The sequence below is a fragment of the Agelaius tricolor genome, unplaced genomic scaffold (genome assembly GCF_023055355.1).
Source record: "Agelaius tricolor isolate 1412-34295 unplaced genomic scaffold, bAgeTri1.0.p SCAF_35, whole genome shotgun sequence".
NCBI lineage: Eukaryota > Metazoa > Chordata > Aves > Passeriformes > Icteridae > Agelaius > Agelaius tricolor.
In genome coordinates, this window is record NW_027269295.1 from 2806669 (window position 1) to 2823774 (window position 17106).

Below are 17106 nucleotides of genomic sequence, written 5' to 3' on the forward strand. Positions count from 1 at the left end.
ATTCCTCATTTTATTAAGATTTAAAAAGATGTGACAGTAAAAACTCCTCCATATTTTTATCTTTGCTTTCTCAACAGTTGGATTTGCTAAAAATCAAGCAGTAATTCAGAGCTCAGGAACCTATCTCTGCTTTCTGGATTCAGTAAGTTAATGCTTTTTGTCTAACTTGGTTTTGTCAATATAATCCTTTCCTTTTTAATGGAGTTGCTGATTTGCTGTAAGACAACCTGCCTAAAGGAGTTTGTTTAACGTGCTGGTTGCTATTTATGGCTGTAAAGTTGTATTCCAACCTGTAGAAAGCCTTACATCATTCTTTGATAATATCAGATTTCACAAGCTGTTGTGAACAGGGCTGGGCAAGGTTGGTATTTAGGTGTTTTGAGGATTTCTCTTTCCCACATTCTTCAGAAAATTGTATTGATGAGAAACTAAGAGCTAATCTACTGGCTTTTTGATGTAAAATAGGAGAAGTCTCACCTTCCAAGCTGAATTTTTTTTTTCCTGTCCTTTGTTGGATATCTTCTGTGAAGCCATTGAGCTCAGTAAGCCCCAGATAAGGATCTCACTTGTGCAGCTGAATATGCAGGAATGGTTTCACAAAGGTGCCCAGCTGAGCACAGCAGTGGGGCCGTGTGCTGGGAGCAGGCAAGAGGAGCAGGACCTTCAAGGCTCACTGATCTCCTGTAATTTCACCTGAAGATGGATTTTTATTTCCCTCTGAACCCTCAGTTCATTGGAACTGAACTATGGGTTAGGGTAGGACAGGATGAAGTGGCTGCTGGCAGGGTTGGTTTTCAGCTCCAATTCAACTGAATATTTTGGTTGGCTGTGCTTGTTAAAAAGTGGCTGTAGAGCTCCCATACCTGCTCTCACAACATTCTCAGCTTTAATTAGGGAAATCCTTCCGTTTGCAAACCCCACCTGCCTTATCAACGTGATGGAAGAAATTTTTTTTTGTTCATATGTTAAAATGTTGTGATTTTGTGATATATTGTTAGTCAGCGAGGCTGTTTGCATATCTAAAATTAAAAAAGAAAAAACAAAACCCAGGGGAACTTGTGATTTGCAAAGTTTGGGTATTCTAGGCTTGCATTACATTGCAAGGGCATTTTCGGGAGTCTGTAGGATGAGAAATGTGTGTGCTTGAGCTGGCTGAAGTTATCTGAGTACATGAATGAGAAATTAATCTACTCTTGTCCCATGAAGCTTCATATCTTCTGTCTCAAGTATGTATAGCATGATGTACTGAAGTAAATTATGGGTTAGTCTTTCTTTTCAATCCAGACAGATGTAGTTGTTTGAAAATCACTAGCAGTAAACTAGAAAATCAAATTCTCTACATGAAGTTAATTCATATTTTCCTGGTGATTCTTCAGAATTCTCAATTTGTTATTTACCATATATTAAAATCTTCCTGCTCCTGTATTGTTTCTGTTGGCTGACTATGCCAGGAAAACAAAACATCAGGGAATCAAATTACAGTTATTAAGGAATATAACTGGTAATGATGGTGTATTTCTGCAATATTGTCATTACCAGAAGTTTATATTTAATATTACCAAGAATTACTCGAAGTGAGTTGAGGATTTTATGGTTTACAGTGTGGATAAACTTAGGAGAAGTTAAAAAGATTTTCTGTTCTATGCATTTCTATTGCTTCTTCAAATCAGAGGCATTCTGGACTACCAGAAACCCAGTCTTGTTACAAAAGAAATATTAAATACCTGGCATAACTTAAATGTATTTTCTACTGTCTCCCCTTGTGACTACCATGTTTTGCTGAAAACAGATCAGACCAAATAAAATGGATGTTGAAACTGCTACAAGTCCAAAAATTGCTCAGTGTTTTGGCTGTAGTTAGTAAATGTTGTGTGATAGAAGCTGGGGCACAGATGTTGCCAGCTGTTTAACAACTCTGCTTCCACACACCACCTACCTTCTTCATTTCAGTCACCAGTCCAGGATCCAGCTCTCTAGGAAGGAATGTTGATATCAGCCTGTTGGAATGTGCTGCAGTAATGCCAAGGAATTGACCTTCAGGAGTGCAGCCACCGTTTCAGCTCTGCTACAGGTGGATGTGGGGAGGAATGGAGCTGTTTGTGCACATTACAAATAGCTGGAGAAATGCATCCCTGGCTTGTGGTGGATTCTTTGTTTTCTCTGTGAAGTGAAATGAGAGGATGAGCGTGTTTGGGAGCATCTTTGGAACTGCTGGCTCCAGCAAGGATGTTTGTGCTTGCCATTCCAGCTGGAGCCAAGCTGCTCATGTCATGTCTCTCAACACAGATTTCTGAGGACAACAAACTGGGAAGAAATGTGGAAAAAAAAGGCTACAGGTCTCAGAAGTGTCAGAATTTGATCAGCCTTTTCTAGTATGAAGTGGCAGCTGTTGGACTAACAGCTATTGTGGAGTTTTTTACTGTGGTTGTTGTCACAGATTTCACCTCCAAGCTACTAAGGCATTTTTTCCCCCTCTGGGAAAACAAGTAGAAAAATTGAAGTTACTTAACAATTTTTTCACAATGTGGGAAAATGAGGGCTAATTTTGCAAATATATTTCACTGTTAGCTTTTCTTCTTCAAATTGTCTGCATTATGACTTTATCTGCCAGTTTCATTGTGCTGTAGCTGTAATTTATCACTTCTCTGGGGTGGTGCCATCTTTGTTAGAAGCATTTACCCCCTTGCAGCACAGCAGAACTCTTACACTGAAAATTCTGCTTTGAACTGCTGTTTTCATTGACATGCACATAAACATGCCTCTACTTGTCTGAAACTGTATTTCTTTAAAAAAGGATCGTGCTTTCATTTCATCCCAATAATCTGTGGAGGTTTTATTTCAGGTTTATTCTGTGGAGTTTCCAGGTTTTATTTCAGGTTTATTCTATAGAGTTTCTAGGTTTTATTTCAGGTTTATTCAGTGTGTTGTTGGAGAGTTCCTTACTGTTAAAGAAGAAACATAAAAATGTGTCCTTTGTTGACCTGCAGTGTTTCAAACCCAGTCATAATCACTTGAAAACTTAACGTGCTTGTTTTAATCTTTTGAAAGGCTCTGTTGGCAATGTATCACAATTTCAGAGATTCTCAGGCAGTTCAAAAACATGACTTTAAACCATGTTCCCACATTGTCACTGCTTGCTAATAGTCAAAAATGCCATGGGAACACAGGTAAGTGTTATTCACCAAAAATGAGGGTAAACCACAGCAGATTTCTCATTCCTGTGATGGAATTGGCAGCTGCTGACCTGTTCCTTTTGGTTTGGAAGATTTGTTTGCATGATTTAGATTGGGAATGGTAATTCTTAATTGCTGTGGGCATAATTGCTTAATTTCAAATTGCATGTGTTCCTTGAGGTTCAAGTTCAAGCCCACCTCGTTGAGGGGGTGTTGCTAAAGGCCTTGGAGGAAGGTGGTGGGACCTTCCCCAGCCAGGTGTGTCAGGCACACAAACAGATTGGCTTTTCCAGCCTCTGTAACTCCCTGGCTTTGGAAGCATGGATTTCCTCTTAGTTGCCATTACAGGCATCAATAAACTTCTGAAATATTCCTCCTCTCTTTCAAATTAGTCTGTATTACTTAGGAAATGAAGATGTGATCAGAGGTCATGTATTTCCTTTCTGTTGTTGTTTCACATACTGGGAACTTATCCTCTGATTTAAAAACTGAAATAAGCTGTTACACAATTAGCAGATGTGGATGTAGTGGTGAACTCCATTACCAGAAGAATTGTCCATCTTTCCTATTCACTAATGAGCCCCAAAAAGTCAAAATAGGAGTGCTCAAAGGCATCATTCCTATTATTGTTTTATAAAGGTGTATTAAAACCAGATTAAATGCCTCTGTCTGGTATGAAATGTTAAATGAAGAAGAAAACCTTCAGAATTTGGTTGCCATAACCTCTCCCTACATGTGTCTTCATCTATTCAGTAGTTAAAGAGGGCATTTGGAATCACTGGTGAAGTTTTACTCTTGTCTGGATTTATTGGCTTTGCTGTTGAACACCTTGTGAATTACCTGCTTCACTTGGCTGCAAACACATCATTTTTTTCAGTGATCTAACTATGAGAAAAAATCAAAGGTGATCTCCAGTGACCCCAGAAAAGCAAGATATGGAAAGGCATGTGTCTGCATTTGTTGAATAAATGCACTGAGGTGGGAGCTGCTTCTACAGCAGAAGTTTCCTGACCAGCTAATAGTGATGCTTAATAAAAGATTCCATTAAAAAGATTGTCAGGCTCATAAGAGCACCACGTAGATCTTTCCATGTGGACCTGTTTGTTGCTTTGCTCAAAAAAAAGAAAGGTGCTCAACACAGTCAGCTTCTTAAATTTGAAATGTTTTCTTTGTTGTCCCCTTTCTCAGTTTAATTTGGGAGTAGAAACAGAAAAGTAGCATTTTTTCTGATGATTTTTTCTTGCAAGTACTGCCAGGATCAGCCCCAGGTGATCTGTGGGTGCCATTGGAGTGCCTGGTTCCAGTGAGTCTGACAGTGTGGGGGTGTTCAAGCAGCAGCCCCTGCAGGATTGCCTGGGTTCAGGGCATTTCCTGCAGCAGAGCTGTTGACAGGCCAGGTCTTGGAGGTCCCAGGCATTTCACTTTCCTGCTTCAAGGAGTTGAACTGAACAATAGCAAGGAAAGATTTTCCCTCTGGTCTGAGCAGGTGCAGGATAAATGAATGGACCATTTGATGAATTGAAAGATTTTGGAGATGCCATATTGTTGCTCAGTGAGTGAAACATTCCTCCCGCTGCTGCTGCTGGTTGTATTTTGAATTTAATAGCTGTGATGGGAAGAAGGAGCTGTTCTTATGGGAGTGTATCAGCTCTCAATCCTTTTTTATTTTTTTATTTTGAGCAGCCAAATATGAAGGAGTTTGGAAAAGCAGGAGATGCTGAGTCTGTAATGTGAGCCTAAGAAAGCACCTCAGTACTGACCTATAATATTTTGTTTTCTGTGAACTTGCCCTTGGTTGCAAGAAGTAGATGTCTATTGTGCATTGAATTGTATATTTTGTTTTACTTTCTCAAGTGCAGAAGCACCAAATTTTAAGGGAAGATGATGAAGTCACCACTGTGGAGCCCAATGTGCTCCACACGGCCTGGCTGAAGGGGCCAGCTTTTGTATTCCAAGTATATGATTAGGGAAGGCATGCACTTCTTTAGCATTTATTTTAAATTTCTTTTCTTTTGTCCATTCTTTTCATGTGAGAAATTTCTCTTCATCCTGTCAGCTGTATATCTACTAGGGGACAACCATTAGAGACTTCCATGTGAACAGAGAAAATTGGATTTTATTGTAAACTTCTCTTTTGTTAAAATTATTTTTCAATGGAAGTCACTTCTACTATTGTTATCTTCCCTACTCTCACCTAGGAAACAGAAACAAACTAAATATACTTCCCTTTTTTGTATAGGCCCTTTTTTTTCTGTCTGAAATGAGCGAAAAATAATTTGGAAAGTGTTTGCCTGATTACTGAGGTTTTATTCTCACTGTTAAACCAAAAAAAAAAAAAAAAAGATGACCAAACTCTGCCTGTAGAAACCAAAGTCTGGCAATACATTTGCTGAATTCAATATCAGAAGTGCAACAGCTTTGATAGAAAATTTGTGATTCATTGTGTACTCTTGGGTAAAATATTTTACCATCTTAATTGTTTAATACTATAGTTGCTAAAATTCCATAATTCTTTTTAAGGTGCTCTTACTTCGTGGTACAGTCACTTTGGTTTTACTCATTCAAATTTATTTAGGTTTTTAAATACCAGTCTTAAATCCATCTGAGTTCCCTGAGATGGTTTCATGATAAATACATTTATAAATGCATCGTTACCTTTCCAGTCACCCATAGTGAGGAATCTGTCAAAACTGGATTTTGCAGTTTCTTTTCTGGTACCAACCTGAATCCAAAAAAGCTGAATGATGGTTGAATCTCATTTCTGTCTTAGGTGTGATTTATATTTTGTGCTCATTATTATATTATATTACTCATTAGTATTATATATCATATTAGTATATAGTATATATACTAATATATATATATACTATATATATTATATATAGTATATATATATAATATTATATATAGTATATAGTATATATACTATATATAATATTAGTATATAGTATTATTATATTACTCACTATTATAACATTTGGGATTATGCCCTAAACTATTATATTTATGATATATAGTATTATTTATTAGTAGTAGTATTATATAGTATTATATATACTATTAGTATATGCTATATATAGTATTGTTAATTACTCATTATTATAGTATTTGGGATTATGCCCTAAACTATTATATTTATTATATATAGTATTATTTATTAGTAGTAGTATTATATATAGTATTAGTATATGCTATATATAGTATTGTTAATTACTCATTATTATAGTATTTGGGATTATGTCCTAAACCATTATATTCTTTATTTCCCCCATCTTTCTTTCTCCTTCCATGAACTCAGAAGGTCTCCCAGAACCATCCAGCAGTGCAGTGTGTGTGTAAAGCTGCTAATAAAAAAATCAGACAGAATTATTAAAAGAAATACAGGTCATACAGGGTAAGAGTTCACAGAGTTTTCTGGCATTAGAGAACAAAGCTGTATTAATAAAAAGAGGCATTTAGAAGTTTTTGTGGTTATAGTGCCCCCTCTTTAGCTGGAGTTTACAGAACTCTGATGCTCTCTGATAGCCTAAGCCCCAGATCTGTGAGTTTTGCCAACAGCATCAAACTGACCCCGTGTTTTCTGAGGGGAATGGGGCCATTCCTGTCAAACTGGGTGGTTCTGAAAACATGACATCGACCTCTGTGGTGCATAGGTTATTTTGATTTGGTTTGAATGCTTTCCATGCTGATTTAACCTTTTTAAATCAAGTATATTATTTTTCATCTTTGTGAATGTGAGAGTTCTCTCTCTTGTGTGGGATCACGAACAGTGAGATCTTTTAGCACAAGAGCAAATGTTGTAGCTTTTAAAAAATTAGGGTAACGTTGTTCTGAGCATCGAAATTCCTGCCTTTTTGGTGGATTTCCCCTTTTTTTTTGCCTTTTTCCCCCATTTTTTTCCCTTCCCTATTTTTCTCATTTTCCCTTTTTTTCCCTTTTTTCCCCTTTTCCCGCTTTTTTCCCCCTTCCTTTGGATTTACCAAGAAAACATCTAAGGACCCTTAGCAACTTGTAAAGGAGGGAACACAGTTCAGTTAAAATATATCTGCTATTGCTTGTATGAAAACCAGATTTTAATTCACAAAAATCAGCTCTTATTTGGCATAAAGAAATGGGATTATGATTTTTCTTGTGGGAAATAGGGTAAAGGTTTTATGGGAACACTTGCTTGAACTGGAATTCTGGTGCTCTATGGATAAAAGTGGATGAGGTGGTAAATAATATTATTGTAGTTTTGAAGTCATGGGAAATCAGAAGGGTTTTTTGCTCTATTGGCTTTGAAAATCAGGAACAGCTGTCATGTTTATTACTAAACATATCCTAAATGCAAAATACAGAAAAATGCTTTTGACAACTTAGTCCTCCCATCTTTTATAAACTTATGTGTGATAAGAGTCAGTTTTATTATTATTTAGTTTTATCTTTAACCTTGAATTGTATTAAATAGTTGGATCTACTTCTGAAACTTTTTTTATCATGCATGTTTTGATAAAACTGTAGGGGCACCTTTATAGTGAGGTCATTCAACTCTTCAAGCTGTAGATATTTAAACACTATTTTCTTTTTGTTGCTGTTGACTTGATGGGAAGTTTTAATGTGAAAGTGGTTGGAAATTCAATATTGAGGGTTTGTGCTCTAATAGGAAAACCAGAATGATTTCAGTGTGAGGAACTGTTAAAAGGGTGTCTGTAGAACAGGAATTCAGGGCTCCTTTGAATTATGTTTGCCTGATTAAGTTTATTTGGAAATACTCTGAGAAGAAATAGGCTGTGTTAGCTTTAACAAGGATCTAAAAAAGGCTGATTCTTTAAAAGGGGAGAAGTATGGCACCAACATGGAAAAGAATATAGGTAGAAACCTCAGGGGCCTAAAAAATTTAGGGAAGAAAAATTATGCTATAGTTTCTATAAACTGTAGAATCACTGTCTAGAAAGGATTTAATTTTGGACAGGAAATAATAAAAGTTTGAAAGGAATCTCTCCTAACAGTTCAAGGCAGGATAGCAAAGTTACTGACTTTTCACAAAACAACCTGTCCTTTTGTATGTAAATAGAGCAGATCTTTATGCTGCAAGTGGAAGAAGTACTACACAAAATCTAAATCCAGTGTCTATGCTAATGCATTCTATGAGTGTGGGTACTTCCCTTTTTTCCTTTTCCTTAGAATTTTCTAATTTCACAAGTACTAGTTTTTTATGAAATATGACATCTTTTTAGATTAGAGACCAAAGGCTTTTCATTTTCAGTGGAACAAGGCACCGCCAGATTTCAGAGAACATTTCCTCCCATTGCTACTTTAACTGAGGGTAGTTCCTTGTCCTCACACTGCCAGTGCTGCTGGGGGAGTTGGGAAAGAGTTGGAGAGTTTCTTGAGAAATAAATGTGCAACGTGTGTTGAGATCACAGCACCATTGTCATGGAGTAGTTTTGATCACTTCCAGCTCCTGCAGCATCCAGTTCAATCCACAAAAAGTGTGAAGTCTCTTCATATCTGTTCCATTTGCATTTCTGACTGCCAGCCAGTAAAATGATGTTCATTTAGCAACATATTCTAGTGTGTGTCAGTAGTGTTCTGTGACCCTTTTTATGTTCAGTAACAGTGTGCTATTTATTCCAGGATGATGTGATGATGCCACAGCGGGTTAGGCTGCAGCACCAAGTTGCCATTCAACACCCAAACAGTGTGAGTACTTTTTTCTTGTGTGTATTTCTGGGTTTTTCTTTGACAGAGTTCCGGATACATCTTTAAAAGGATATGAAAATTTCACAGTGGGGCTGGGGGAGGCAAAGCAATAACCAGTGTATTCTTTTCCTTTATTTTTAATCCTTGCACTGAATGAGGGCTTAGATTGAACTTCTTTTCTTCCTTTTATTTTCTCTCTTCAGAAAACCAGATCTCATTACAACAGTGATAGTCTTTTGCAAATAAGTATATAGGTTTGGCTAATGTCTGTAATCTAAAGGAGAATGCCTTTTTTATGTAGCCTTTCCAAGTCATGTGAAAAGCTGCAAAGGATTGGCTACAGCTATGGTTTATCTGCTTTTAATAATTAAGGAGCTGTAAACCATAGGGGTTGTATGGGTTGTTACCAGTGATCAACTGGCCTAAAGTTCAGCTGAAGATTCTCTCTCTGTCTGCCTGTAAAATGAAACATTATTAGAATTCCATTCTTTATTCCTGTGAAATAAACTGTCAGAAATATTCTATGAGAGAGTTTTTCTCTGATCGATGTGATTTTGGTTTTGTATGATTTTCTTTGGTTAGGATCAATGTTCTTTCGAGAGAGTTTGTGCATATGTTCTACTTATCCAAAGATATTTTATATATATATATATAAAATATATATATATACTTGTTGTGCATACATATGTATATATATACTTGTTATGGCAGTCAATACTACTGACAAAGATACTCCTTTATAAACTTGAAAACTGAGTTTGTTTTTATCAGCAGAATCAGCCTTATTGTTTCCACATTTCTGACATTTTCTCTTGTGATACTTCAATGTGCCAGAGGTTTCTGGAAAGGAAAGGTTGATTGACTTGGTCTGCCATGAAGGTGTTTCCTGCAGGTATCTGAACAAAACACACAGTTTTGGGATTGTTACTCTCTGTCAGCTAAACACCTTTTGAACTTTTTGAACTCCAAAAGACACTTTTTTTGGCTGAGGAATGTCTGCCAAACAACCTGCTGCTTAGCAGTGGGATGTGTACCTGCTCATCACACCACCTGTATTAGGGTTCCTCTGAAATCTGATCCCTTGCAATGGGATTTATTAAATTGTAGCTTTAATAGTACCTGAGTAGCAGTTAACCTAACTCACATTACAAACACAATAAAATGATAAATCCAAAGTTGTTTTTGTTCTGATATCCATCAGTTAATGTAATTCTGCAGTCAGATGCCAAAAAACCAGAAAGGCAAGTTAATCCAGTATGCTTGTTTTATGGAAATTAGTGCTAAAAGCTATCATATTTCTTGCTTATATGGCTTCTATAGATGCAAATTAAAACTTTTAAAATTAGACTAAATTCAACTAAACAGTTTGTAGTCTTTTTTAGGAAGTATTTCAACTGTTTTGTTTATATTCTGTTATACTTTAGTGCCCAACAACCCTCAGTACGAGCTGTTAAATGACAATAAACAAGTAATAAAGAGGACCTGAGTAGACTGAAGAGTCTTCATGATCTCTTCTAAGCAACACAAACCTGTTTCTGCCATGTTCCAAACTCAGGTGAATTTATGGTCCTGTTTCAGTCTGGTATTTGTGGTGGCCCTGCCTTGGCTGGGTTCTGTCACTCCTCAGGAGGATGGGGTGGAGGGAGACAGAGAAGGTGGAAAAAACCTGTGGGTCAAGATAAGGTAATTTATTTTTTATTAAAAGCAAAAGGAGCAGTCCTTTGGTCAGTTTGGATCTGACTGCCTTGCCCACCCTCAGCCTTGAGGAGAGGGAAAATGTTGGAAAGAGCCTTGGGAGCAGGGCTCAGAGCCCTGGTGTGTTACCTGCACACAGCACTGGGAGGGCTGGCAAGGCAGAATTAACTCTATTTCCACCAAAGCCAGCACATTTTCCATGTTACAGGTACAGAAAATGTGTGGGATGCCTGGGTGAGGTGTAACCTGCTGGGTTAATGTTGGATTTTACAGAATTCTAATTCAAAGGTCTGAAGGAGAAAGGGGAGCACATCCAGCTGGTTCTGGTGAGCAAATAGATCAGATTGGTCCAGAGCCCCTCAACAGTTCTGACACAGCTTTGGGAAAAGTTGGCCTGGTCACAAATCTACTGACCACTGGCAGTGTGGACTTGTGTTCTTAAAAGAATGATCTCTGTGCTGTCCTCAGAATAATCATGCCATTCAATTTGCTGGCCTTGGAAGATATTTGGGATGTTTAAAGGAAGTTTTGTTCTGTGCTTGAAGTTCTGGCTTGGCTTCAATCAGTCTGATAAACCAGAGTAGGTGGAGGGGAAAAAAAAAAAATTAAAACAAAAAGCAGAAGGTTGAGAAATGCCTGTGAAGCAGTGAGCTTTTTTGGTTTGTTCCTGAAATTCTGATTTGCAGAATTTGCACTTTCCACTGTTTTGCAACTTCTCCTGACCTGGATTTTTGACTTTATGCAGTCTCAATATACTTTCAGAAATTTTATTCCTAATCCTGGTCCTGCTGATTGTTACTGGGAGTCAGATTTGAGGACCAGTGCTCCCAGTGGGCCTTGATACTGTAGGCTTCAGTCTGCTGTTGTTGTTACTGTTCATCTGCAGGTAGGAAAATCTCCAACTTTGCCCACCAAGAGAAATCTCCCAGGTCCTAATTAATCCCTGAGGTTCTTCCTCTCTTGTGTTACTCTTAAATGCAAATTGCCTTACTCTGATTTGAAGCCTGGTTACTAAACAGAAGAACCAAAGATATCAGATGCCTCTGGGATCTTCCCAACAAATTATTCTTTAAAGAAACCTGTGTCTCCATCTCTGCAAAAGCAAGAAGCTTGCCCCAGGTTCAGGTACTGGAACACTGAGGTAACAGCAGCAGCCTTTGTGTCTCATTTCCTGCATCACAGACTCCTTAATTGTGCTTTAAAGACCAAGTTAATTTCTGTTCTCTTAAGTTGCTCTTATCTGGACACTTTTTAAAAATAAGGCTTGAGGGTGGAACTGTTCTGACCTTGGAAATGTTCAGAGTGGAGGATTTTGGATCTCAGAATACAAATCACTAATGCATTGTGCTTTTTGTTAAAGCACAGCTGCTGTCACCTTGTCCTTTGATGACTATTTTACATCATCTCCAAGTCCCCCTCACATGGATTCTGTAATTAGACACTCTCAGAAGACACAAGTTTTTGAGACTCTGTGTATTTATACTACAAATTCTTAATTTACATAAATTTATAAATAATTTATACTATAAATGAATTTATACTACAAATTCCTAAGTTCTGCTTAAGAAATATCAGGCTCAATGCAAATCCCTACTTTTAGCAGTTGTTAAGCTCAGGAGCATCATTCTGGTTTTATTTATCCCTAGAAACTGCATCAGTCCCATTTATCCAGGATAAGCCAGGTGTTGCTGATTTACCAACCACAAAACACGTATGCTTTGTTGGCAGCTAATTAATAGGAAGATTCAAGCTTCCATTTCCCTTAATTCTGAAAAAATCATGCCTTCATATCTTATTCTGTGTTCTTCTGCAGCTCCACCCTGGTGTATGTACTGGTGTTCTACAGAACAACTTCCTAAGTTTGGAGTAGCCCAGGAAATTATTTCCCAAACCACACACACTCAATAAATGCCTCACATTTATTCCATGTTATTTAATTTCAACCCTCTGAGAAGTCACAAAGATTTTTGTTTCAAGGAGAGAGGGGATGTCAGTTGGATCTGCTCTCTGCTTGTCTTGGTGCTGGATGCTTCCAGCAGGCCCTGCTCTGGGCATGCTGAAGGAGACTCACTGGACCTGGGAATGATCTTGAAGACACTGAGTAACATTTGAGAACTTATAAAATAACTAAACTTTTCCTCACTGTCTCCTGCCTCAATGAGAAAACGGCTGGAGTGAGAATATGGGCAATAGAAATAAAGAACATTTCCTTTTGTTTTCTCTGGCTCAGTGGGAGGTGAATCAGTGGCAGTGTCACCACAACACCTTTCTATTTGTTGTGAAATTACAATCCTCTGTCTCAAACAGGTAGGATACCTGGGAGTGTGAGAGAACATGAATATGCATTTGCATTTATTCAATGAGCAATTCTCACTATTTTGCATCTCTAAAGCAGATTTTTGGCATATTCTGTAGCTTGGCTTTAGATCAGGAGCAGCAGTGCCTAAAGCCATTCTTATCTGTTGATTATCTGCCTGTGTTCACCAACTGCCTGAATTCTGCATATCTTTGATGGTTAATGTGGCTCTAAGATAGTGGATGGGATTGAGTGAGTTGAACAATTCCTGGCTGGCCCTGGGAGCTGGTGGCTCACAGACCTGTTCACCTGCCCTGGGAGAGCTGAACCAAATATTGCACAATGGGCCAAGGAATTGGAGAAAGCAGCAAATGAGTGAGAGCTGAGCTGCTCCCTTCTTTAGGGCACAGCTCTAGGCCAAAGGCATTGGCTGCTTCCCTCCCACCCCTGAACTCCACAAATTAACTACATTTAGAAGTTAAGAGGATTTTTTTTTTCCTTTTGGTCTGGAAACATATATTTTTCAATTCTGACAGTCATAATTTAATAGAATTTTTTCATGTCACTGTACCCTGTGCTGTTCTGCTTGTTGGGACCTGTCACACCTTTCTGCCATGTGTTAGATAGCAAGACTGTTTTTTCCTTCCTCCCTCCCTTGGAGAGTGCTCTGCTTACAGAGAGCACTAGTTTGAGTCATATGATTCTTTTCTTGTGGCTAAAATGATCAGATCCACTTGATTCTGTAAGTTTGTGGTGTGAAAAGACAACGAGTGTCTGTGAGGTTTGATTAAACTGCCATAAAGCAGAGCTACATAATGCTGCATGTTACCTCTCTGGGCTCCATTTCAATTCAGTTCTGGATCTCTATTTAATTTGCATCCTTCCTGTGTTCAGTGAGGTTGTTGGTGATCTCTCATTCTGTGTCTTCAATTCTGAAGTCCAGATTTTCCCATCTCCCCTTAAATTCTTTGTCCTTCAGTTGTGGCATATAGCTTAGCAGATTTTCCTTTGATAAATCTTTTATTTCGGACACGAAGTCGAATAAAATCTTCTTTGCATAGAACTTAAATAATCTTTTTTTCTCCTTAGTTAATTTAAATAATCTTTTTTTCTCCTTAGTTAATTTGCAGAGCTCTCCTTGTGCCTCCCTTACTCTGCAGGATTGAGACAGATCAGTGGGAGCTGCTCGGGCCTGTCCCAGCAAGCTCTGCCTGTAGAGGTGAATTTTAATATAAGAATGAATTCATCCAACAGCTATTGAAGAGACATTCATTGAGTACTGTCATGTCTTGGATGACAAATCCAATTTGTTTGCATGAACCTCTTGGCAGGAATTGGCTGCACTAAAGGGGCTGAGTAGATCTCAAGAGGGTCTGGTCTGTCTTTGGTATGGACAGAAGGAAAATGAGATTATATTCCTGAGGTGATTAGATGCTGCTGTTGATTGTCCAACATCAGGACATTTTTTAATGTCCAGAGCAATATTTTCATGAACTAGTCTTAATTATTCTGGTCAGCAGAATCTTTTTTATATTCAGTTCCCTTTTACTGCAAACTATTATCAAACTACCAAGTCTTGTACATTCTGCTCCAGCATATGGAAAATATAATTCTGAATTAAGGCTACCCAATATAGATACTTATAAAAACATTTATAGATTTCACTTCAGGAAATTGTCATTAGAGGCTTTTAAAAGGAATTTATAAGTATATAAAAAATATATATATAAATATATATATATTTATGTTCATAAATAATAAATTAGTAAGCAATAAATAACTTTTATTTATATATATTATATAGAGAAATAAAAGTAATTATTGTTTATAATTTATTATTTATTATTTTATTAATTTTATATCATATATAAATAATTTATTATTTTCAATAATCTTCTCTCTTGGTTTGGAGAGTAGAGACTAAAGCAGCAGTTGTCTGAAGGTTTTGTCAGAAGTGGTGACATTGGAGTATGTCTAGAGGAAAAAATACGATTCCTTTTCTTATTTTGCTCTGGGGAATATGAAAATTCTTTCTTTGACCATGTGAGAGTATTATTTTTACATTTTTGGTAATTAAGCCTTTCCATGTGCATCATCCAGATCTGCTGGAATTCAGCTGTGTCTTTGCTTTTTATTAGGCAGCTTCCTTAAAGTTCTTTTTTAATTTGGTATTTCTGAAAAAAGCCACAGAACGTTTTCAAAGTCACAATGTCAGCCTAGGTCTGTTCTACATTTCATCAAATAGCCCAAATGGGAAACAGCCCAAGTGACACGACTTTGTAATTAAATTTGTGTTTAAAATGCCTCCACATGCCAATAACACCATCAAATGATTGTGATTACTGGAGTTTGATATTCATGAAAGACTGACTGTAATGTATTTCATTCATGTAGACATATTTCATTTTAAAAATTATGTCTGAAGCATCAAATGTTTGAAAATCAAGATTCCCTCCTCCTGGTGTTCAGACATTTTGCTGAGGTGATAACTTTGCAATCCAATCAGACTTTGTGAAGCTGCAGACAAAAGAAATTGCTGTCTCTTCAATGATATTTACTTGGAGTTTTCCCCAAAATGTCATGGTCAAACTTCATGAATTCACACGTGTGACAACATCTTTTTAAACCTACCTGTGCTGTGATGCTCTGCTGGGCTGCTCTGATTACACCATGACTTCCTTTTTTTAATATAAATTCACTAAAGAAAATTCAGACTTCCTTGGGTTTTGATTACTCTCGTTTTATGTGCTGAAAATAAACATGTAACATCCTTTTGTGGACTTTGGACTTGAACCAGGGGCAAGTAGAATGTGGAACAGGTGTTCTTGAATATGGATTGCTCCAAGATAGAAGCATCTGTGGAAATGGATATTCATCTGACCTAAAGGCTTCTTTGGGGAGTCAGCAATATCAACATATTTTATAATTTCTAAAACATGTTTTCAATGCACCAGGGTGTATTTTGTATATTTACACCTAATGCAAATTAACTCACAGGTGTCATGTTTTGAAGAACAATTTCCTCCCTTGGAAATGATTGGGAGAGGAAACACATTTTACTACCTTCTTCCTGCAGTATATACTTTTGGGAAGATTTGAACTACATAAAAGTATTTCTCTAGTTTATTTTTCCTTTTTAATTGCATTAAATAGTGATCACAAAATCTTTCTTAAAGGAAATTACTGCATAAAATTACTACAATAAAAATAATTGAAGTAAGGTTTGGAGACAGCAGAGGGGACATCTACCTTTCCTTAAGACAAAAGATGTGGGCTTCATGAACTAAAGCTGCTCTTAAACATTCAGGATAAGGTAACTCTTATTAAATAACTCTTTTATAAGAGTTATTTCATACAATTTATTTATAAAAAAATAACTCTTATTAGCTTTTAATTTTAGGATTTTGCCATCTGTGGGTTCTCATAAAGAGGCGTACTGGGGAAAAAGGTGTTGTGCCCTTGAGATAATCCTCCCTATTTTACTTGTTATTTGGATAATCTTTCTTTTCACTGAACTTTATCTAGGATCAGATGTTAGGATTTTCCTAATTACAGCATCACTAAGTACTTAACGACATTCTCTTCAAGGAGGTTTACATCATTCTGTCATATTTCTAAAATGAAACAGAACACTGCGCGTTCTTCCTCAGAATGTAGAATCAAGTTCTGTACTTTGTAAAACCTTTGGAAGTTGCGTTTATTTTGTACAGAAAAGCCATGGATTTTTTCATGCTAAAATGGATATTTTTTCAATACCTGTTTCAATAGTAAAGCTCCTTAAGAGAAGATGCATTATATGAAGAACTCCTGGGTGTGTTTGTACATCCAGTGCCCACTGCCTTGTGGAGAGTTTATGCTTTTGCCTGTCTTTGTTCATTTCCTCTTCTTTTAAAACAAGGCTGGAAAATATTGGGATAAAATTGAAGACCAATTATTTCTTCATCCTCATTTCCTCTTTAGTACATAGGCTGCCTCCTGAATAAGGAAGATTGTTTGTGGTAAAGGAAGCTGTAGTGATTAAAAACTCAAAAACACCACATCTGCAGAAAACGCCTTGGTTTTAATTATTGCCGACTCATTTAAACTTTGTTTCCTCTCTCCCGCTTCCTTTTCCACTTCAATGTGCAAGGTAAAAATTAAAACTCCAAAATGATGAAACTAAGAAACATCTCCACCTGACTGTTGCATTTCAGAACCCACTGGTGAAAGTTGGAACAAGTTCTGACATATCTGACTGGGTACAGAGGGCTGGGCTGTGCA

The 17106-nt window shown here is 37.1% G+C and overlaps 1 protein-coding gene across 7 annotated transcripts in view; it reads left to right on the forward strand.

The window, feature by feature from the left end:
* B3GNTL1 (UDP-GlcNAc:betaGal beta-1,3-N-acetylglucosaminyltransferase like 1) overlaps window positions 1-17106 on the forward strand; it is a 109772-nt gene that overhangs the window by 8538 nt on the left and 84128 nt on the right. For 6 of the 7 annotated variants that reach the window (XR_011683428.1, XM_071452935.1, XM_071452936.1 and 3 more), the window contains exons 4-5: window positions 78-142; window positions 8790-8855. Coding sequence is in view for 6 of the 7 variants with exons in the window: in XM_071452935.1 (XP_071309036.1) it covers window positions 78-142; window positions 8790-8855 (131 nt within the window). In the remaining variant the exon portion in view is untranslated. Of the gene's footprint in view, window positions 1-77; window positions 143-6390; window positions 6568-8789; window positions 8856-17106 lie in introns of those variants that run through there. The other variant, XM_071452940.1, reaches the window with a different exon arrangement.